Below are 23,393 nucleotides of genomic sequence, written 5' to 3' on the forward strand. Positions count from 1 at the left end.
TGATTGGCTTCTGTTGTTGTTGCCTGGCAACCGTGCGTCTAGATGACCGCGGGTCTACCCCCTGTTCAGAACAGTGCAAGATGTTTTTTCGAGGCTCTGTCCCTCGCGAGACCTGCATCATCACAGATTTATTTTATTGGTTACTTAGTTCACTATTGGGAGTGGTTGTTTAGCAAAATAACTTTTTGTAATTTCTGTCTTTATCATAGATTTTTTCTGTAAATGTAACATTTATACATTTAAGTACAATATTTAACACACAATACACACAATACGACATAAAATTACAGGCAAATAGTTAATGTACATGGCAGATAAATACAGTTAAAACTATAGAGAGAAGTGTGAATTTTAGCAATCACAGATTTAAGGTTTCTGAAACAACTGGCACAAATAACAAAACATATATGTTAATGGTTATTTAATAACAAATAGGTCCACAATGCGTGCAGTAAATATGTCTGTAATGTTTGTGTACTTCAGAACCAGTTGTTTTAATTATATTTTTTATTTGTTTCATTTATATACTGTTAAATCTTGGATTATTATTATTATTATTATTATTATTATTATGGCTTTTTTTGTAGGCATTCTGTTATAGGCTGTTTTGAGGTTTAGAGTGAGCAAATAGTACTTTTAAAATATGCATATATTTTGCCATATCTGTATTTGGCTACTTTGATTTGATGAGCTGCTGTTTTTCCTTTTTCACTATCAAATAATTGCAGTATACATAGACAGCTCTGTTTTAACCAAAATATGACTAAAGCTGAACAGAGAACATTTAAAAAATAAATGAAAAACTAAAAAAATATATAATGAAATATTTAATAAATCCTGTATCTATCAGACTGCATAAAAATCTTGCTATTAAACAAACAAATCCTTTATTTTCTGAATGTAGAAAATCATTTTATTAAATCAATTAAATTTACATTAGTGCCAGTGTTTTTTTTTTGTTGTTGTTGTTTTTTTCTTAAAATCTACTTATCACTTAAAGTGCGTGTGAACCTGTTCCCAAAAATAAATTTTAGTAATGATAGCTTTGGGCCTGATTATTTGTGTAAATGTCAGACTGAGAAATACCCCAACCAAGAACTTCAACTTCCAGCACCTAGATGCCGGATCACAAGAATTCTAACACTTAAGATAAAGACAGATGCAGATAAAAGAGCCCCATGGAAACGCCATCTTTGTGAAGTATACTTACATTAATAATAATTAAAGGTTTATTAATAATTCAGGGATTTATTTTTTATATGTGTATGTGACATAACCTCAGACAGACATGTTAATTATGCTAGACAACTTACTTAATTGTAAAAAATAATAACAAAATAACTGCTCAGTGTGAATCCCAGTCTATATTTGTTTGAGATGATTGTTGTCTAACAGTCACAGTTTGCAGGAGAGGAAGTTGGTGGGTTACTTTAAAAAAAAAAAGGGGGTAGATGGAAAGTACACAGCTTTCACACTACATCTGAATGTGTGAAGACTAGAGACAATACACAGCATAAATAAAGCTGTAGAGAGCTGTTTGAGCTAGTTGATCAGCTTTAGGAAGATTCTGGTGAACCAGTTAACTGTTAATTTTTAAAAATTTAAACTGTTAATATGAAGACATTTAATTCATTTAGTTTGGGTAGGGGTAATTTTTTTCCCTTTTTTTTTACAGGTTGGTTAGCTGCTAATACTCACCCCCTAGCCAACTTTACCCTATCCTCTAGCTCCCCTGTATGTGACAGCACTTTTTCTTTTGCTTTTAGAAATCACTTCACTTTTTGAAATAATTTTGGTATAAAAATGTTATTTAATAATTAATTTCTAAATCATCCTGATATTCCACATTATATTAAAGAGTCTTTGCCACACATTTTGATGTGCTGACATGTGTTCATTTTTCAAAAGTATGATGTATCTGTGTAACATTTTTTTTACACAGAGAACATGGCTGTCTTATTTATTAATTCGAAATCTGAATGTAAACTGGTAAAAAAAATTGTGATTGGTAAAATGTAAAAAAAAATTGTGATTGGTGACAATATATTTGGCAATGTGGTTGCCATGTGGTGTGACATCAGTGCAGGAAGGTGGAGCTTAGCTGTATCACATTATCACATGATTATTATTATTTTTTTTAAGACTCCAAAGTATAACCTTTTGACTTTCAAGCTTGTGAGCTAACTAGGCTCTAGGAACATTTTTGTTACACTCCTTTTTACTATGTTCTGAAATTCACTGATTTTAAGTTTCACTGTTTTTATATTTTTAGTTGGCAGCTAAACAAATCAGCATGAAAACTTGCTGCAAGATTTTCCTCAGCCATTGTGTACAAAGTGTGTCTCTGATTATACGCGTCTATGTGTCTATATGTCATGCACCTACAGCTTTTCCTGTTACAGAATACGATAAGTTTGTCTTACATTAGAGCAGTGATTTTCACCTCCAGGCTGGGAGGGCAGTTGTCCAGCACAGTTTGGTGATTTTTCTTCTCAAACACAGCTGATTGAAATAATTTCTTAGGTACTACAGTAGCTTCAATGGGTGTGTTTACAGTACGTGTGAGTAAATTACAACCTGTGCTGGACCCTGGCCCTTCACAACTGGAGTTTAGGATTACTGCAGGTCAAACCAAAGTACAGAAATGAATCCTGTGGATTATAGTGTTGAATTGTGAAATTATTGTACAAATAAACAAGATGGCAGCCACGATAAGATGGAAATAAACTTTGGTGGTTTCTGAAAGCTTATAGTCGTGTAAGTAATGTAACTCAAATGTGTGTGTGTGTGTGTGTGTGTGTGTGTGGGTGTGTGTGTGTGTGTGTGTGTGTGTGTGTGTGTGTGTGTGTGTGTGTGTGTGTGTGTGTGTTGGTTTTTCTATTTAGCGCAAATGTCTTTGCAACTAATGAAACAACAGGGCATCAGCAGTTTAAACAAACTGAAAAATATTATGCATATATTGTACTTTATTTTTAAAAAAGCAATATGATTGTATCTTACACATTTCGAAGGAACATCATAAACTGTTGTTGTTGCATTTTGTGTAGTGCTGCTGTCTGCTAGATTCTCAACTCTTAGTGGTTTTCCCACCTCTGTGTAAAGAGTGCAAACACCCCTATCTTCTTCATATGTTCCTTTATTCTAACCACATAAGAAATTATTTAACAGGTAATGGAAATAATGCATGTTAATGGAGTATGGCTTGCGCATGTGGGAGTACTGATGTATTTACCAATTTTTTCTTTCTGACATCATTAAAACTGTTAACACAGATCATCAGGACACCAAACACCAGTGTGCAGCTTATTATGATTATTAAAATCAAATTGTATTTTGTTGTCGTGCCGGGTACCGGTTGTTCTTCTGAACCTGTGAGCCAGAGAAACAATGCACATTTGTTATATATAATTGAGTATAAAGTACACATTAAAGTGTTATGTTTGTTATATGTACTAATCACTTACATGTGTTATTTATGGGTATTGATGTCCGTTTTGTGCTCACATGGTTGCTGGCTGTACATTCCAACACCCCATCATCTGTATAGTTGATAGTCATGCTTACTCTGGTCAGTGTGGCGTTTGTCCTAGTGCAGTGCTGGTGATTACAGTCATACGTCACTGACTCGCCATCAGCAGAACATTTTACCAAGATGTGACAAACAGACGAGGAGTTTAACTGATGATCAAGATCGGCATTGATTGTTGGTTTTGAGACAGCCTCTGGGAAACACCACAAAGAAAACATATTAAAATATACAGTATTTCTGTATATTTATCATTTTTGGCCTTACAAGCCCTTAGACAGAGCAACTTACTTTTATCTCATTTATACAGCTGAACAGTTATGTTAAAGGGTCTATGTTCAAATGTTCAGTGGCAGCTTGGCTGTGCTGGAATTTGAACTCATTTGCTGGATTTTGAATTCATTGTTATATGTAATATTTATGGATGGAGTATGAGTACTTGTGTGAGTACTTTGTACTGTTTTTTTTGCCACTGGAGAATCTTCAGCTCAAACGATTTTGTGCTTTGTTTCTTGCTGAAGGAATCAGTGCCATAGTTGTTGTTACAGTACATAATAATTATAAAAAAAGAACTTAATTAGATTCTACAGTTTTCAGTCTAACTGCAAGTCAAATGTCATTCAGAAATAAAATACAGATTATTTGCAAACAGTTTTAGTTGCTAACTAAAACTGTGGTATGTGAGGTATGAAACATTTAGATTTTTTTTATTGGAAACTAATAAACTTTAGGGTGCAAGCATCAACTTTACTTCTTCTACATTGTCTCACACCACTTTATGTTGAGTTGTTGTTGTTTTCAATATAGCATACATAATCTTGTTTCAAATAAAGAAATTAAATTAAACTTTTGATAATGTGCAGTAGTCGATAAATAATCATCTCACTTTCTGACAGGCCAAATCTGTTTGTTTATTTTCCTAAAACTGTATACCACTTTATGTGTAATTTCTGACATCTAAATCATATATCATGTATAACTTACCCTGTACAATTAGTTTGTATTTTATTACTTCTTCTTCCCATTGTCCAGTCTGAGCTACATAATCTCCGGAGTCATTCACCGTCAAATTATGGATAATCAAGGAGTTGTCAGAAATGTGTAAATGAAATTTTTCTTGATCTTTTGTATCTGGCTTTTTGTTTTCTACAGTTGCAATCAGTCTGAGATCCTTTCTCCATTTAACTGATGTTATATTCCAGTTTTCTTTCAATGTGAGATGAGCTTTGTCTCCCACTGACTTGTAAACCACATGGCCTCGAGCTTCACAGTCTGAGGATGAAAAAAGAAGTCAATGTAAAGATTTGAAACACAGACCATGTAAATGTGTATTAAAAAAAAACGAAAAAAAAAATCAGTAGCTATTTTAAAAAGAGTAAATGTTTCTTTGAGTGATGATTGTGGTTCAATGATAGCAATAAACAACCAACCTGCTGGGAAATTCAGGATGATCAACATGACTACATGTAGAAGGCTCCGCATCATGACAGGAAAGGTGTTTGAAAGATTAAGCAGCTGCACTGCAAAACAGGTTTGTGGTTGTGAACAGAGTGCGTAAAGGAAAAAAAAAAATACAAAAATGTGAGAGACAGAAAGAGAATGCCCCCTCTGGTGGCAACACCCTTACAGATGTTTAAAAACCTTCAATAAGGCTAATGTACTGAAAGTTTTTAAGGAGCCCTGCTTGTAAAGACTCAACTTACTGAATTATCACCAACCTGTGGTACATAACAGTATATGCACACACCCAAAATATAAATTGTTTAGTATAAAAAAATATATATATATGTTTAAAATCTTCCCATTAGTAGGTCACCATTGTTGTTTACATTGCAATTCAGTGTAGGTAGTGATGTTCAGTATTGCCATTGTCCAAATAGTCAAATAGTCAGACCAGTTCTCCTAAATGGATCAAGACAAAAGTGTTCAACCATTTCAGGTTGAGCCAAAGAGCAACATTCTTCTTCTTCTTTGTCTTTCAGCTGTTCCCTTTCAGGGGTCACCACAGCGAATCATCTGCCTCCATCTAACTCTATCCTCTGCATCCTCTTTTCTCACACCAACTAACTTCATGTCCTCTCTCACTGCATCCATAAATCTCCTCTTTGGTCTTCCTCTAGACCTCCTGCCTGGCAGTTCCAACCTCAGCATCCTTCTACCGATATATTCACAATCTCTCCTCTGAACATGCCCAAACCACCTCAATCTGGCCTCTCTGACTTTATCTCCAAAACATCTACCGTGGGTTGTCCCTCTGATAAACTCATTCTTAATCCTATCCATCCTTGTCACTCCCAAAGAGAACCTCAACATCTTCAGCTCTGCTACCTCCAACTCTGCCTCCTGTCTTTTCTTCAGCGCCACTGTCTCTAAGCCGTAGAGCATTGCTGGTCTCACCACTGTCCTGTACACCTTTCCTTTCATTCTCGCTGATACTCTTTTATAGCACAACACACCTGACACTTTTCTCCACCCATTCCAACCTGCCTGTACCCGCCTCTTCACCTCCTTTCCACACTCTCCCTTGTTCTGGACCGTTGACCCCAAGTACTTAAAATCCTGCACCTTTTTTACCTCTGCTCCCTGTAGCCTCACCGATCCTCCTGGGTCCCTCTCATTTACACACATGTATTGCTGCGGCTAACCTTCATTCCTCTGCTTTCCAGAGCATACCTCCACCTCTCCAAATTTTCCTCCACCTGTTCCCTGCTCTCGCTACAGAGCACAATGTGATCTGCAAACATCATAGTCCATGGGGACTCCTGTCTTACCTCATCTGTCATCCTGTCCATCACCAGAGCAAACAAAAAGGGGCTTAGAGCTGATCCTTGATGCAGACCCACCTCCACCTTGAACTCTTCTGTCACACCTACAGCACACCTTACCACTGTCTTACAGCTCTCATACATGTCCCGCACCACTCTAACATACTTCTCTGCCACTCCAGACTTCCTCATACAATACCACAGCTCCTCTCTTGGCACCCTGTCATACGCTTTCTCTAAATCTAAAAAGACACAATGCAACTCCCTGTTACCTTCTCTGTACTTTTCCGCCAGCATCCTCAAAGCAAATACTGCATCTGATGTACTCTTTCTAGGCATAAAACCATATTGCTGCTCACAAATGCTCACCTCTGCCCTTAACCTAGCTTCCACTACTCTTTCCCACAGCTTCATTGTCTGGCTCATTAGCTTTATACCTCTATAATTGCCACAGCTTTGCACATCTCCCTTGTTCTTAAAAATTGGCACTAATACACTTCTCCTCCATTCCTCTGGAATCCTCTCACTCTCCAAGATCTTGTTAAACAAACTTGTCAAAAACTCTACTGCCACCTCTCCTAAGCACTTCCATACCTCCACAGGTATGTCATCAGGACCAACAGCCTTTCCACTCTTCATCCTCTTCAACGCCCTTCTCACCTCACTTCTACCAATATTTGCTACTTCCTGTTCCACAACAGTCACCTCTTCTACTCTTTGTTCTCTTTCGTTTTCCTCATTCATCAACTCCTTAAAATACTCCTTCCATCTGAGAATAAAAATACTGAAGACATTTATAATCAACAGTATCAAAAGGAAGATGGTCACAATGCTGCTTACACTCACTGTTTACATTGTTATGATCAGAGCAGTACGCATGGAGGAATGGATCATTATTTTACTACTTTATATACAAAATGTGTTCTTCTTGGACGGTATTTTGGGCATACGTAGTGATACACTCTATTTTATAAAATAGTGTGTGTGTGTTATAAAATATCAATATCAATCAATGTGTTAGAAAATTAGATCAATAAAAAAGAGTTTTGAGTTTTGCTGCATACAAAACAGCATCATACAATGGCTCCATATAGTCTGCCTGGTATGGGTGTAGTAACTGAGGACGGTTCCACTCAGTGACCATTAAGACAGCCCTAGACTGGCCTAATGTAAGACATTTTTCTATGATAGTCTGATTGAACATTGTTTAAGACACATTTTAACAAAGTCTTCTGTTTACAATGCATTGTCAGCCTCCTTTTTTTCTGGAACCTGGAATGACCATGTTTTTCCATCAATGTTTTTTTCCTCCCTCATGGCAAAGTACAACACGATCTTAAACAAGAAATAGGACACCAGGATGAGTCAGACAGGTACGGGTGGGGACTGTATTACTGGCAGCTCTGGAGTGTCATGTGTAATTCCGCTGACGAGCAGCCAGCACCCTTTCATCAAAGTGGGTGTGGCGGATTGTAAGACACTAGCAGTTCACTCAGGTACTGTGGCACAAGACTATTTAGTGCTTTATAGGATGATAGCAGTATAGGAGTAATATCAAATGATTCCACTGGACTTTCGCTGCTTCATTCTAGACTAATATTTATGCACTTAGTTGAACATCCAGACAGTAAGACATTACAATAATCCAATCTAGAGGTGATAAAATCATGACCTATTTTTTCTCTATGATTTAATGACAATATATTCTTTATCTTAGCAATATTTCTGAGATAAAAGAATTTTATCCTGTTAATATTATCTGTGAAAATTTAAATCTAATGAATAAAATGAAAGATTGGAATCTATAATCACACCAAGATCTTTTCTGCGCCTGTTACTGTGTGATCAGGAAGCTTACTTCCTGCAACATGCGGTTTTAGTACCATGACTTTTGTCTTGTCAAGATTAAACAGAAGGAGGTTTATTAGCATCCAGTCTCTTCAGGCTTCACACATTGCTCAACTTTATTCATTAGATTTAAATCATCACAGTGGTTCAGGTATTTTCACAAATGGATTGGCCACCACAGAGTCCAGACCTTAACCACATTGAAAATCCTCACGATGTGGTGGAGAAGACTTCATGCAGTGGTCTGATTCTCCCATCATACAAGATCTTGGAGAGAAATTAATGCAACTCTGAATACAAATAAATGACATTGCCAAAGCTTATTAAAATGATACCATGGCTTTAATCAAAGTGGTCCAACAAAATTTTAGAGTATGTGACTTTTTTGGCTGGGCAATGCAGGTATGCATGTATATGTACAATATGTATTTGTGTAATGTATGCATGTATGTATGTATGTATGTACTGTATGTTACACTACCAGTCAAATGTTTGGAGACACCCTTAAATTTCATGGTCTTTCCTGATTTTTTTTTTCTAGATTGTAAAACAATGCTAAAGGCATACAAAATATGCAATAATCTCCTTTGAACAGTTGATATTGAGATGTGTCATATGTTGTCATTGTGGCATAGTGGGTAGCAAAGTGGCCAATGTAACACAAACCACCAAAAAAGGTCAACGCTGGCCATGATAAAAAGACATCAGAAGCTCTTTTTCCCAGCTTTATAAGATTTTGTGACAGCATGTGCAGTGCTTTATATATACAGTGTATATACACTCACCTAAAGGATTAAACACCTGTTCAATTTCTCATTAATGCAATTATCTAATCAACCAATCACATGTCAGTTGCTTCAATGCATTTACATTACATTACATTTAGGCATTTGGCAGACGCTCTTATCCAGAGCGACTTACATTTTTATCTCATCACACACCTGAGCAGGTGAGGGTTAAGGGCCTTGCTCAAGGGCCCAACAGTGGCAACTTGGTGGTTGTGGGGTTTGAACCTAGGACCTTCCGAACTGTAGTGCAATGCCTTAACCACTGAGCTACCCCCTGGCATTTAGGGGTGTGGTCCTGGTCAAACTGAATGTCAGAATGGGAAAGAAAGGTGATTTAAGCAATTTTGAGCATGGCATGGTTGTTGGTGCCAGACGGGCCGGTCTGAGTATTTCACAATCTGCGGCAGTCCTGTGGGCGAAAATGCCTTGTTGATGCTAGAGGTCAGAGGAGAATGGGCCAACTGATTCAAGCTGATAAAAGAGCAACTTTGACTGAAATAACCACTCGTTACAAACAAGGTATGCAGCAAATTGGACAGTTGAAGATTAGAAAAATGTTGCCTGGTCTGATGAGTCTCGATTTCTGTTGAGACATTCAAATGGTAGAGTCAGAATTTGGCGTAAACCGAATGAGAACATGGATCCATCATGCCTTGTTACCAGGGCCGGAGTGGGACTCATTTTCAGCCCTGGAGTTTCATGCCTCAGACCGGCCCACTTTAGATCACAACCTATTATTATTAAAATCATGTAATTTTAAGCTTACATGTTAAGTCTACAATAGTGCAAATTGTTCTATTGTTGAATGACTTTAATCATATTCTCTTTCAATGTAAGTACATGGGTCACGACTTTTGTTTGGGCATAGTAAGTGGTTACTGGCAGCTCAGGAACGACATGTGTAGCTCGACAGAGAGAGAGAGAAAGAGTGAAAGGGGGAGACAGGAGGAGAGAGGAAAAAGAAAGGGGGGGGGGGAAAGAGAAGAAGAGGAGAGATGGCAGTTAGGTATGGTCACAGTCACACAATGTATAATGTGAATGTATATTAACTGTAGAGTGCAAGCAGAGACTCCGGCAGGACTAACTATGACAGCATAACTAAAAGGGAGAGCCAGAAGGAAACACAAACATGAGGGCTTCCTGACATGTAAAGCAAACAATCACCTCACCGTCAGCAAACCTGAGTGATCAATGAGAGTGAGGAAGACAGCATCCAAACATACCAGTTCACAATAATACTCTACGTCCATGAGTCCCCCAGATCTGCTCCTTTACCTATGGCAAATCTATTTATAAAAATGCTTGGCTAAATAAATAGGTTTTTAGCCTGGACTTAAACACTGAGACTGTGTCTGAGTCCCGAACACTATTTGGAAGACTATTCCATAACTTTGGGGCTTTGTAAGAAAAAGCTCTGCCCCCAGCTGTATTTTTCATAATACGCGGTACTGACAAGCAGCCTGCATCCTTTGATCGAAGTAGGCGTGGCGGATCGTAAGACACTAGCAGTTCGCTCAGGTACTGCAGCGCGAGACCATTTAATGCTTTATATGTCAAGAGTAGTATTTTAAAATCAATGCGAAATTTCACAGGGAGCCAATGGAGTGAAGATAAGATAGGGGTGATGTGCTCATATCTTCTGGTTCTGGTGAGGACTCTCGCTGCTGCATTCTGGACTAGCTGAAGCTTATTTATGCATCTAGCTGAACAACCAGAGAGTAAGGCATTACAATAGTCCAACCTAGAGGTGATAAAAGCATGAACTAGTTTTTCTGCGTCGTTTAGCGACAATAAATTTCTTATTCTGGCAATATTTCTGAGGTGAAAGAATGCTATCCTGGTAATATTATCTACAGGTGCTTCAAATGAAAGGCTGGAATCAATAATCACACCAAGGTCTTTCACTGTTGCATTTGATGGAACAGAAAGGCCATCTAAAGTTACGGTGTGATCTAAAATTTTACTCCTAGCTGTATGCGGTCCTATGACTAGAACTTCTGTCTTATCCGGATTTAGCAGAAGGAAGTTAATTAGCATCCAATTTCTTATGTCCTGCACACATTGCTCAATTTTAGTAAGCTGTTTTTTCTCATCAGGTTTTGCTAAGACATATAACTGTGTATCGTCAGCATACTGTAACAATGAAAACTAATACCATGCTTACGGATTATGTTGCCCAGAGGAAGCATGTAAAGGGAAAAAAAGCAGTGGACCTAAAACTGAACCCTGCGGAACGCCATATACAGAGAGAGAGAGAGAGAGAGAGAGAGAGAGAGAGAGAATGCACTAACCCCAAATGTGGGCTTTTTCTAACTTCTATTTAGGTGGCTTACTTAATTAAATTATATACATTAATGAAAAAGATCTATTTATTCTTTATTTCAATTATTAATCTCAGTGGAGTACCAGAGAAAGTACAAAAAAACAGATATTGAATAAGGTTATGTTCTGCAAATTCATTGTAAGAATTTCTGGGGCATTGAGGGCTTATTTACATAAAACAGCACCTGACCAACTTGCATCACAATGGAAATCCTTTTTTTCGTTCTCTCTGTGTGTAAGAACATAGGAAGTTGCTTTAACTCAGACCTCTGATGAGACAGTCATCACTGTGATAAGGATGGAGCTCTGTCCACTCTGTATGATCTGTGAGTAATGTTTTTTGAGTCTTGCATTGCGGTTGTACTCTGTGAAGAGTTTAACACACATTTTGTAGGACTTTCAATTTAGTTACTTAATAGGTTAAAAATAGATGTTATGTTTATATTAAAAAATGTTAATAATTAGGAATTATAGGTGATGTCCCCACAAGTAAAATGTGTGTGTGTGTGTGTGTGTGTGTGTGTGTGTGTGTGTAATGAATGGTATAGTCTGTGTCACTATTTAAATGTGGTCATGCTCTCTGGTTAGTGGGATTATTAATCATATATTTATGTCTCATGTCAATCTGAGATGTTCAATTCTGCTAATGTTCACAAAGTGCTGTTATTTAACAAACATTCTGCCTAATGTACAGTAACAGGTACTGGATTGAAAATGAAAGCCAAAACTTGCCAAAATATGAAGTAATAAAAGGTGGCTCAAGACTTTAGCACAGTGAATCCACTTTGTGCTTTGTACCGATCACACTTTTATAACAAAATTGTTTTTATAGTACCATTAAATATAATTTTTTTTTAGAAAGCTAATTAAACAAGATGGTTTGTGGTTTACTTTCTAGAAGAACTTTATAATTTTTTGGACATTCAGCAGTCATTGTTACAGACGTTTCTATGACAATTTTTGTTTTTTAGTATGTTGCGCAATCCTAGGCTGTGTGTGTTTATTAGTTTGCATGTACCATTAAGATCAGGTTTTTCTTAAATATGACTGGGTGTATATATTGCATATTGTATATTAGGATTAGAAGATCAAATTATGCATGACTGTAATAAGCAGCACAGTCACCAGAGTGAAACTTTTTTTTTCTCTGAATATCTTTCATTATTAAAGCAAATAGTGTATTGCATTTTTTATAGCTGAAGTGAAACAAAAAAAGTATTATTTGCAGTATGATTTTGTTCTCATTGGTGTATTAGAGTAATAAAACTAGTCAGTGTCATATTCTCTGTTCTTCTTCTCTTTTTAGTGCTTATTTTACTTATCAGTGTTGGACAAGCTGAAGGTGATTTAAAGTATAATTTTTTTATTGCCTATGATGTGTATGATGGATTATTATTCTTATTCTTATTATTGTGTTTGTGGATTGACATGCAGAATGTAAGAGATTTACACTGACATGGTATGCGTTTGCTTTTTAACTTTTTCTGCAGAGTCTATACCAGTTCTGTCTGTGCAGCCGAATTCACCACAAATATTCAGTGGAGAGACGGTTACACTCACATGTTATATTTTAGCAGGAAGTGGACCGTACAACTGGTACGAAGATGGTGATAAAGTTCACAGCTGTACTGAAAATACCTACATTATAAAAGTAAATCAGAGTCACAAATACAAATGTTATGGGTTTTCATATGGACAACAAACACCATGGAGTAATGAAGTGGCTCTCTCAGTGATAGGTACATGTCTGATCTTACACCCCTGTAACATGCACTAATACACATCATCATTACAAAACACACTGATCAAATACCAAACGGTCAGAGAAGGGTGTGTGTGACTGATTTGATGTATTTGGTGTAACTGTACAGAGAGACCAAAAGCCGTTCTGACTCTGCAGCCTGATGGACAGATATTCAGTGGAGAGAAAGTAACTTTCACATGTGAAATACCAGGACATGCAGACACTGAGTGGACGTACAACTGGTATAAAGATGGTGTTCAACTTTCCTCCTACAGTGTGAACAGGAAATATTCATTCAGTGCTGTAAAATCTTCCAGTGGTAGTTACACCTGCCGTGGATGGAGAAAATATGACTCTCAGACTTCAGAGGCCAGCAACGCTGTTACACTCACTGTGTCAGGTGTGTGTGTGTGTGTGTGTGTGTGTGTGTGTGTGTGTGTGTGTGTGTGTGCATCAGAAGACTAAACGTGTTTTATCATGTGTCTTGTAATTTACTGCATCCAAAATGTATACTATTAAACAGAGCAATAAATATAGACATGTAGAGTGTACAGTACAGTCAGCTCCATAAATATTTAGCCAATTTTTACATGTTGGGGAATACAGAGCAATTCATCTGAGACCATTTTTCTTAATAGACAATCTCTAGATTATCCTAGGTCATTCTCTTAGGGACTCTTCTTTTCAGCTCACACAACAGGTTTTCAGTTTTAGTTTTCTCACACAGAGTTCCATATTTTGATTTCAAATATTTCATGGAGGCAATGATGTCATGTACCATAATAAGGTTTTAATGTTATTTGGAGGTAAAGCAGTCCCGAAACATCACAGATCCTCCACTGTTCTTTACATTTGGGCTAAGTTCCTTTTCATTGTAGCCATCCTTCTTTTTGTTCCAAACTCACATTGAGTGTTGAATGCCCAAAAAGCTTCATTTTTGCGTTATCAGACCAAAGAACACAGTTCGATCAAAGGTGGTAATTGTACATGACTGACAGAAAAAGGCTTTATTTTCCAGTTAACCTATAGCTGGGGTCCGTTCTTCGTACGTCGCTAACTCAGTTAGCTGGATTTGATTGTTGTGGATTTGTCCTGATCTTGGATTGTTTCGTTCTTCGAAGCGCTTCTAGCATTTGTTGTCATAGCAACATATCCGTAAGCTTGAACCTGCTCGGGAGCAGGTTTATTTCATGTAAACAGGATTTAGCCTGCGCTCCTGGCGGGTTATGATTGGTTGAAATGGCGAGGTCACATCTGATTGGTTAAAGAGCACGACTGACTCACGTGGAAAAAGAAAAGTATATGCCCCCTGCCATGGACTCCCCCCCACTCACACACACACACACACACACACAATCGCTATCAAATATTATATATGAACATAAATTCATAGGTTTAGTATTATCAAATATGATATTACTATTATAATAAACCCTAGGCATGAGACAGCCGTCGAGACCATTAATACAAATTCTTGTATAATGTTTTTTTTGTAACATTTATTTTTCAGGGGTTTGTCATAAAAATATGCTAATAAATATTTATATATTGTGGCGTGGGCGGGGCGGCGGCCGACGACCAGCATGCTTTGCGGGAATGTCGGTGTGTTCACCATGATGGGGAAAGGTGTTTGGGTTAGTGACTTCGGCCCTGTTGTGTGTGTGTTGAGGTGTGTGACGTGTGAAATGTGCTCTAGTTCAGGCTAATGCTGAATTAGATGTAGGCTCCTGAGTGAAGGTGCTGCTCATGCCTTCCAGGCTGTATGCTAAATAAAGTACTCCCAGCCATTGCATTGGGCAGCAAATAAGCTCGCTCGTCTCTCCAGCATTTCTTCAGGCGTAAAAACGCTACAATATGTTAAAAATTAATCTTTTATAATGATGAATTGGACGAAAACTAATTTTATTATAAAATAAACAATATAAAAGTATACATAATATTTTTATTTTTTCATATACGACATATTTATTTTCATATTGCTTATTTTATTTTATTGTCTCATGTAATTTGTAATTTGTAAACCATTAACCTATGAATTTATGTTCTAATATAATATTTGATAGCGATTATGTTGGGGGGGGCAATCCATGGCAGAGGGGCATTTCAGCATATAACAGGTGTTACAAAAAAAAGTTGAGCCGCTCTTTTTCCATTTCGTCAACCAATCAAAGGGCTTGTGATCAGTGTTTCTACTGTCGATGCATATCGCCTTTTAAACCAACGCACGAGCGCGCAATAATCCTAGACAACTCAATCTAGATATACTAATCATCGACAACAGGTGAGCTCGAAGAACCAACTTAGCCGGATCGTAATTAGCACGATGATCTCATCTTAGATCATCTCGGATGTGTCAAGCGACGTACGAAGAACGGACCCCTGGTGTCTGAGGGTGATTTAGAGACTTGGTGACCCCAAAAGTGTATTTGTTCTTGTAATTCACCAACAGGGACCCTTGGAGATGTTTTGCAGCTCTTACCATCCTCTTGTGTCCTTTTCTATGCACGTTTTAACAGTTCTGATATTTATTATTATTATTGTTGTTGTTGTTGTTGTTGTTATTATTGCTCTAACCAAAGAAAATGAGAATTTTCAGATGAGTCCCTACTTTCATAAACATTCCCTGACTTTTTAAAGATTTTAAAGCTCACAACACAAAATCCTAATCAATCACCTCAGTTAACAAAGCTGAATAAACTTTACTTAAAATACCTCTGACACAATCCCAACTGATGACACCTAGAATCTGTTGAGCGTGAATGAGGGTGTATTTGCAATGGTTATACCTGTACTTATATTTTTCAGATTTACGTACATGTGTAATGTTAATTTTTTCAACATCATTTTAACTCTTAACATTTATAAAAACTAATAATAATTATGAATGAAAAGCATATTGATTATTGTAGGATTTTTTTTCTTTTGATAGTGCGACCAAAACCTGTGGTGTCCATCAATCCTGATAATCAGGTGTACAGAGGAGAGACCGTCACTCTCAGATGTGATATACAGGATAAAAAGATCTCTTACTTGAACTACCGCTGGAATAAAGATGGTTCTGGTGTCAGTAGTGAACAGGAGTACAGAATCAGTAGTGCTGAAATGACACACACAGGTAAATACACCTGTAGAGGAAGAGAGAGAGGAGGCTCACACTCCTCACACACCAGTGATGCTGTTACACTGACTGTATCAGGTGAGTGTCATCATCTCTTCAGTACTCATTAATGCCTGAGCACTCAGTACTGGTGTAGATTAGAGCTGCACATGATGTGATCAAGTTGTGGGATTTTTGAACGATGATGTGAGCTGCTGTAAATTAACATGAATGGTATGTCTTTTATTTATTTGATAACTTTATTTGGGTGGAATGTGTTTATTAATAATTAAACTGTAACAAGAGTATTTTCAGTGTATCAGTAACAGTCAATATCTGTCTCTAGTGATGAGTGTATTAAACACTGAGAGCATCATGTAAACTCTAAATATCATATGGTGTGTGTGTGTGTGTGTGTGTGTGTGATGATGATGACAGAAAAACGTAAACCTAAACTCACATCAGACACTAACGGAGCTGCACTGACAGGAAACTCAGTGACTCTGACCTGTACACTGAACCTGCAGTCTAATGGCTGGACGTTTTACTGGATTAAAGACACACAGAGCACTGAGACTGAGACTGAGACTGATACACACTCCTACACCATCAGATCAGTTAGTGTCTCTGATGGAGGTCAGTACAGGTGCAGAGCTGGAAGAGGAAACCCAGTCTACTACACACACTACAGTGATGCACTCTGGGTAAATGTTACTGGTGAGTCAACAAGGTCGCAAAATTTTTCCTAAAAGACTTTTTAGGAAAAGATTTTATTAAATATACAGACATTGTATCATCACTAATCACTTCTGTATATAATATATATTATTAAAGTGTTTAAATTTAATGGGTTACTAACAAAAGTATGTTTCTATAGAGAGTACTAAAGCTGTGGTGACCATAAAGCCTGATAATCATGTGTTCAGAGGAGAGAGCGTGACTCTCAGATGTGAAATACAGGGAGGAGGAGACACTGAGTGGACATACAGCTGGTATAAGAATAATAACACAGTTTCCCCAGAACACACAACAGAGGATTACAACCTCAGCTCAGTTAGAAATGATAACGGGGGTAAATACACCTGCAGAGGGAGGAGAAGCAGTGACTCTCAGAGCTCAGAGATCAGTGATGCTCTTACACTCACTGTATCAGGTGTGTATGACTTCGATTTTATCTTGTCATTAATTATACAAAAGTGCCCCTCTATATTACTTTATGTATTTATTTTAAACATTTGTTATCCATCAGACAGAGCAGAGACAGTAGTGAGTGTGTCTCCACTGAGCTGGCTGACTGAAGGAGACTCAGTGACTCTAAGCTGTGAGGTTAAACACTCCTCTACAGGCTGGACATTCAGCTGGTACACAGATGTTCCCTACAGAGACAGTCAGGGTTCCCTCAGGTACAGGACAGCGCTCCTCTCAGACAGCAGCAGAGGATCTGGAGGCTCCTACACTCTCAGTCCTGTTACTCTGAATCACACAGGAGTTTATATGTGCAGAGCAGAGAGAGGAGAACCAGTCTTTCACACACACTACAGTGAACCACAGCCTCTGTTTGTCACTGGTGAGGAAATACATCAACAATGTTTCCAGTATATGGAGCATAGCAAATATGCATGCATGTCTAAATCTCAACTGGATAAATAGTACATTTATGTTACTGTTGTTTAATGTGTTGTGTAATTAATATTTATATTGAAACTACCTAGGAATTAATGTGTAAAACAGCTGAAAGAGCACCTAATAGTAGATTTTTATCCAGGTAACAGTGTCTATTCAAAAACAAGTAATCATCTTGGGTTATTTTTTATGTTACACATTACACATTCAATAAATTTTACACTGACCTGAAAATCATAATACTGTTTTTATTATTTCATGATTTAGGATAAGATCTGAACAATAATGTGTGTGTTTCAGTTGGATCTCCTCCAGTGTCTCTGATCATCAGTCCCAGCAGAACTCAACACTTTACTGCTGACTCTCTCTCACTGAGCTGTGAGGACCAGAGAGACTCTACTGGATGGACAGTGAGACGATACACACACAGTGAGACACTGTACAATTGTTCATCAGTTTCAGGATCTACATGTAACATCAGCTCCCTCTCTACATCACACACTGGAGTTTACTGGTGTCAGTCTGAATCTGGAGGACGCAGTAATTCTCTCAACATCACAGTGCACAGTGAGTCTTCAACTTAATGTTTTTAGTTTAATGCTCATTTTCTTGGCACGGACTATATTTATCTATCTAGTATTTACTCTTTGTGCCTCTTACTAGAATGATTCTTGCTATACATGTGGCTTTCTCTTTCCTACAGATGGTGATGTGATCCTGGAGAGTCCTGTCCATCCTGTAACTGAGGGAAATCCTCTGACTTTACACTGTTTATATCACAACACAAAGATCTCAGACTCTGGTGCTGATTTCTATAAAGATGGTTCAGTTCTCCAGAAGCAGACTACAGGAGAGATGACCATCAGTAGTGTCTCAAAGTCAGATGAAGGTTTCTACCACTGTACACACCCAGAGAGAGGAGAGTCACCCAAAAGCTGGGTTTCAGTCAGAGGTGAGAAATATTTTGTGTCCAATTGTAAGAATATAATGTTACATGACATTTGCAGTGATTACTATTAATATTCATACTATACAAAAATGCAGTCTGATATTTGATAGCTGTAACATGGTTTACAAGGAAGTGGACACAGGAGGTCATGGTGTGCCAACAACCTTTTCATTTCTAGTTGTTGGGAAACTAAATATCTTTCAACCATTTCAACGTAATGCCCAACGCCTACAGAAAACACACAGTGCTGGGAAAGATTCTCCAAAACAGCCTCTGGCTTTGATCATTGTGTACAGTGCAGTAGCCAGTTCATGTGTCAAAAAGATTCCTCATGCTCCCAAAACCCTTGTTTCACAATTTGAGTCTTGGAATACACCTGTGCCATTAGGGAAAATTCAAATAAGTGATACCTTGTCACTCAGTACATTCAGGTCATCAGCTGACTTCATTTCATTGCCAACGTTGCTGAGCCTAGACCTGATCCACTGAGGCAACCGCAGATCATAGCATTGCCTCCAGAGCCTTGTATTATAAAAAATATGCCTTTATAAGTGTCACTAAGAAGTGGTTTTCTTATTGACACGTAGCTGTTTAGTTTTTGTCACAATGTGCATTTTTTAATTGTTCTTACTTTCACTATTAAACATATCTGTGATTTCTACAGTCTATTTTTTTGCATGGCAATTTCATTAACCATTCAAACAAATTGGACAAAATGGTATATTACTAAAATGTGCATCAATTTTAAGGTTAGTATTATTTGTAAGCTGTGGTCATTTAATTACGTCTGCCATCCTTTGCCCAGGTTCTGGATTCAATATTGTTATAGTAGCTGTGGCGGTGGGAGTCAGTTTGACCTTGCTGTTTATTATCCTATTTCTGATCCTAGTGTGGAAGCACAAGTGCAACAAAAGTTTGATGATTAATTTTCATTTAAATGCAATGTCACCTTATCCACTTTATAAATACGTAAAATGTTCAAGTTTAAAATCACAATGTTTTTGTAGGCCAAAACAATGACTAAAAAATATAAATAAACAAAAAAAACATTTCCACCAGATTTACAGAATTTTGTGTTACAGGTTTTCTTCATACTTGTCGGTGCATGTTAATAAATTCCAATCAGCAAGGGCATTTATGACAAAGCTGATTTTCAATTAGTGATGACCACAAAACGAATGAGAGACAAATATAAGATACTCACTAAACAGTGAATGAACACACTATTTTTTATAGTGCACTAACCTTTTCACTAGTAATCCAACTTGGTTATAAATACTATTTCTTACCGATTCTTTTGTGGATTCCGATATTTTTCTCATAATTTGGTTACATCAGTGACTCTCCTTATGCACAATTTGTTATTTCAAACTAACAGGATTTAATAAAAACAAACTCGTAAATGAGACTAATTGTTTCTTACACATTTAGAAGGTTGTAATTAATCTTTACTTTGCTGTACATTTTTAGCTTTATATACAATAATGTATTAGAGCTCTTAAGATAAGTTTATACAGTTTGTAACAAATTTCTATTTTTTCATAGAGGAAAGGACAGAGATATACAGCATAACAGCAATCAGGCACCAGACTGGAACTTATGTCAAACAGGAGCTGAATACTTGCAGTCAGGAATAGCAGCACTTAAGACCGGTCAGACATTGTGTCACATAATAAATCCCTTCCTTATATATACAGTTATTCAATATAACAGGATGTCCATGCCAACAAGCAAATGCACATAATGTAATTATTTTAATCGAATTGACTATTTATTAATTAATTTATTTATTTTTCACTATAGTAAGTGTACACACACTTTAAAATAAAATAATACAATTAGTGAATGAATGCATGTTTGGTTAATTTCTTTAATGTTTTTGCTAATAAACGTTATCTGTACTTTGCTATGTATTGTTCTTTAACTAAAACATAAAAGTAAATACACTACATAGACTGTCCTGTAGTGACTAACACAATGCACTGTGTGATTTGATGATAGTGCAGGTGAACCCAGTTGGGCCCTTAACTCACAAATCATGAAGAAGAAAATGCGCTTTTTATAAATAAACATAGCATTTTAATATATGTTTTATTTATTTATTTATTTATTTCATAATTCATATAAAAATGCAATTTACAGTACATTCAATCGTCTACTATTCTAAAAATTCGCATTTAATTATCAAAATATCCTTTTAATGAAGCCAGGTTTTCTCAGATTTTAGGAATGAGAACTACTTCTACCAGTTTTTATACAAAGTTAGATTTAGATTAAATTTGTAGGTGTTTTTGTTACTGCAGACAATGATGCTGGATCTATTGATGTGACTTACATTGAGCTTGAACTTAAACCACAGAAAAAAGCAAGAAAATATCAAGGTACCAAAAAAATTGTAAAAAAAAATCTCTGTATGTATATTCTGTATATAAAATCTGTATGTAGAAGCAGTTTATGTCTGTTTGAAAATTTGGCCTGTTTTCAGCTGATTATGTGCATTCATTTTGCGTTTCTTATTTACACATAGTAAAGACGAATGCAGAATCTGAAACTGTTTACTCAGAGCTAAAGATAAACACACAGGTAAGACAAAGTTCTATTTAAACAACCTTCTGACTGAAATAATTGTGAAAGCAAATTGTAAACTGCCAAAAATGTCAGTTTGATGACACTCACAATATGCATATGTACATATTCTCTAAACAGAGAATTTTTATGTTAAAACCACTGATGGATGAACTGCATAAGATGGTTTATCATTTACATTTAACAGCATTTATCTCATTATACATCTGAGCAGTTGAGGGTTAAGGGTCTTGTTCAAGAGCCCAATAGTGGCAACAAGTCTTGTTGTAAATGGCTTAACCATTGAAACTAGTCTTGACTTATCTAGTTACAATGGCACCTGTTATTGTATGGGGTATATTAGTCAGCCAATAATCTAACAAAAAAACTAACAATAATCTGTTTAAAGCAGTATAAATGGGCAAGTGTAAGAATATGGATGACTTTGACAAGAGTTAAACTGTGATGTCTAGATGATAGGGTCAGAGCAACTCCAAAACCACTGTGAGGAAGGTCTTGATATTCGAGTAGTATGCATGCGTTTTGATCTATGAGCATCACGTGATCAGAACTGAGCCAATGATTCTTTTCTCTCCCTTGCTGTGGGATTGTGGGTAATCGCCTCTCATGCTTAGTCTCAGCTCGCGTGCATCACTCGTAAAGTCAACATCCGTGCATGCTTGTACTGTTTACTATAACATTGTGACCACATGTGTGTGTGTGCACGCCTTTAAAGCAAAAGCAAGTGTCATTAGAGGTTACTTGTTAAAGGTTGAGTTTTCAAAGTGTGTGTGTGTGTGTGTGTGTGTGTGTGTGTGTGTGTGTGTGTAACAGTAGCCTGCTCCCTCTACCTCTCCTGTTACTTTGGCTTGCTTTGATATACAAGCACGCTTCCAGAATGTATTATGTCCACAATCCAAGGTTTAACTGAACTTTATAAAAGTGGTTTAAGGAAGGACAATTGGTGAACCAGTGCCAGGGTTATGTGCACTCAAGGTGCATTGATGTCTACAGTATGAGAAGCAAAAGCTAGCCCATCTGGTATCATCCTTCAGAAGAGATAGTGTGGCATCAACTTATGAAAAATGTAACACTGGCTGTAATAGAAAGATGTGAGAACACAATGCATCACAACTTGTCATAGTACCATACAGCATCAGATTAGACTGCAAGAGCAACAACAGCAACAAGAGCAAAAACAAACTCATTTATCACACTAGACCATCTTCTTATATTGCTCCATGGTCTGGTTTTAATGCTCACCTGACCACTGTAAGTACTTTTGGTAGAGGACAGGGGTCAAACGATCATCAAAACCATGGAGCAATATAAAAAGATGGTAATCTAGTCTGGATAGTGTGATAAATGAGTTTGTTTTTGCTCTTGTTTACATCATTTGGATGACTGGGTGCATGTGCGTCGTTTTCATGACAGAGATGGTACCAACATGTACTATGGGAAGAAGGCAAGCCAGCAGAAGCAGTGTTGCTACATGGGCAATGTTCTTCTGGGGACACTTTGGTCCATCACAATGGTATACCATAATGCCAGATTTCAAGGTGTTGACTTAGCCTCCAAATTCCCCTGATCCCAATTTAATAAAGCATTTGTGTGCTGGACAAACAAGTCTACGTAGGCCTTACCTCAGAACTTACAGGATTTAATGGACCTGTTGCTAAAGTATTGGTGTCATATACCACAGCACATTTGGAGCTATTTTGGTAGCACAAATAGGACCTGCACAATATTAGGGAGGTGGATTTAATGTTATGGCTGATGGGGCTATAAATATATATTTATAATAGCTAAATTAAAAATCTGTTTATTTAACAACAACAACAAAAACAACTTCAGAGTCCTCATTTCCTGTTCCTGTGAGCTTTACCAGCTGCTAGGTGTCATGATGTAATAATTGCAGAAGAGATTTAAAATTTCTACAGCACTTACCAGTAGGAGTAGCAGTATTAGTGTGTTACGGTTAATCTAAAAGCTCAATCACTTAATAAGGAAAATGATTGAGGCATCTAGTCCTTAAATTCCTTGGGTTGCTTTACTTTTTTTTGTTTATTATGTTATGTACACCCTCAACAAATTCAGAAAATAAAGCTGGATCTATAGAAAAACAAAGAAAAAGAGAAAACAATCTCTAAGTGCAATGAAGTGGGT

At 37.0% G+C, this 23,393-nt stretch overlaps 2 protein-coding genes across 2 annotated transcripts; one reads left to right on the top strand and one right to left on the bottom strand.

The window, feature by feature from the left end:
• Positions 1 to 2,952: 2,952 nt before the first annotated feature.
• LOC128529880 (uncharacterized) lies at positions 2,953 to 5,058 on the bottom strand. Its single transcript, XM_053503457.1, has 4 exons — positions 4,957 to 5,058; positions 4,511 to 4,798; positions 3,465 to 3,722; positions 2,953 to 3,369 (listed from the first exon to the last, which is right to left on the bottom strand). The coding sequence occupies exons 1-4, from the start codon at positions 5,009 to 5,011 to the stop codon at positions 3,188 to 3,190; spliced, it is 783 nt and encodes a 260-aa protein (XP_053359432.1). The 5' UTR covers positions 5,012 to 5,058; the 3' UTR covers positions 2,953 to 3,187.
• Positions 5,059 to 11,547: 6,489 nt separating this feature from the next.
• On the top strand, positions 11,548 to 21,534 carry LOC128520632 (Fc receptor-like protein 5). Its single transcript, XM_053494961.1, has 15 exons — positions 11,548 to 11,575; positions 12,556 to 12,591; positions 12,740 to 12,988; positions 13,121 to 13,393; positions 15,923 to 16,189; positions 16,529 to 16,807; positions 16,968 to 17,243; positions 17,340 to 17,657; positions 18,014 to 18,280; positions 18,417 to 18,665; positions 19,468 to 19,575; positions 20,210 to 20,314; positions 20,966 to 21,043; positions 21,190 to 21,245; positions 21,463 to 21,534. The coding sequence occupies exons 1-15, from the start codon at positions 11,548 to 11,550 to the stop codon at positions 21,532 to 21,534; spliced, it is 2,661 nt and encodes an 886-aa protein (XP_053350936.1).
• Positions 21,535 to 23,393: the final 1,859 nt, after the last annotated feature.

Source organism: Clarias gariepinus, chromosome 1 (genome assembly GCF_024256425.1).
Source record: "Clarias gariepinus isolate MV-2021 ecotype Netherlands chromosome 1, CGAR_prim_01v2, whole genome shotgun sequence".
NCBI lineage: Eukaryota > Metazoa > Chordata > Actinopteri > Siluriformes > Clariidae > Clarias > Clarias gariepinus.

Coding starts and splice junctions, on each gene's coding strand:
- LOC128520632 (XM_053494961.1), top strand. CDS start 11,548: ATGGAGCTCTGTCCACTCTGTATGATCT. Junction 13,394..15,922: donor TGTTACACTCACTGTGTCAG/GTGTGTGTGTGT, acceptor TTCTTTTGATAG/TGCGACCAAAACCTGTGGTG. Junction 21,044..21,189: donor AAAAGCAAGAAAATATCAAG/GTACCAAAAAAA, acceptor ATTTACACATAG/TAAAGACGAATGCAGAATCT.
- LOC128529880 (XM_053503457.1), bottom strand. CDS start 5,011: ATGATGCGGAGCCTTCTACATGTAGTCATGTTGATCATCCTGAATTTC. Junction 3,723..4,510: donor ATACAAACTAATTGTACAGG/GTAAGTTATACA, acceptor GGTGTTTCCCAG/AGGCTGTCTCAAAACCAACA. Junction 3,370..3,464: donor AATACCCATAAATAACACAT/GTAAGTGATTAG, acceptor TCTGGCTCACAG/GTTCAGAAGAACAACCGGTA.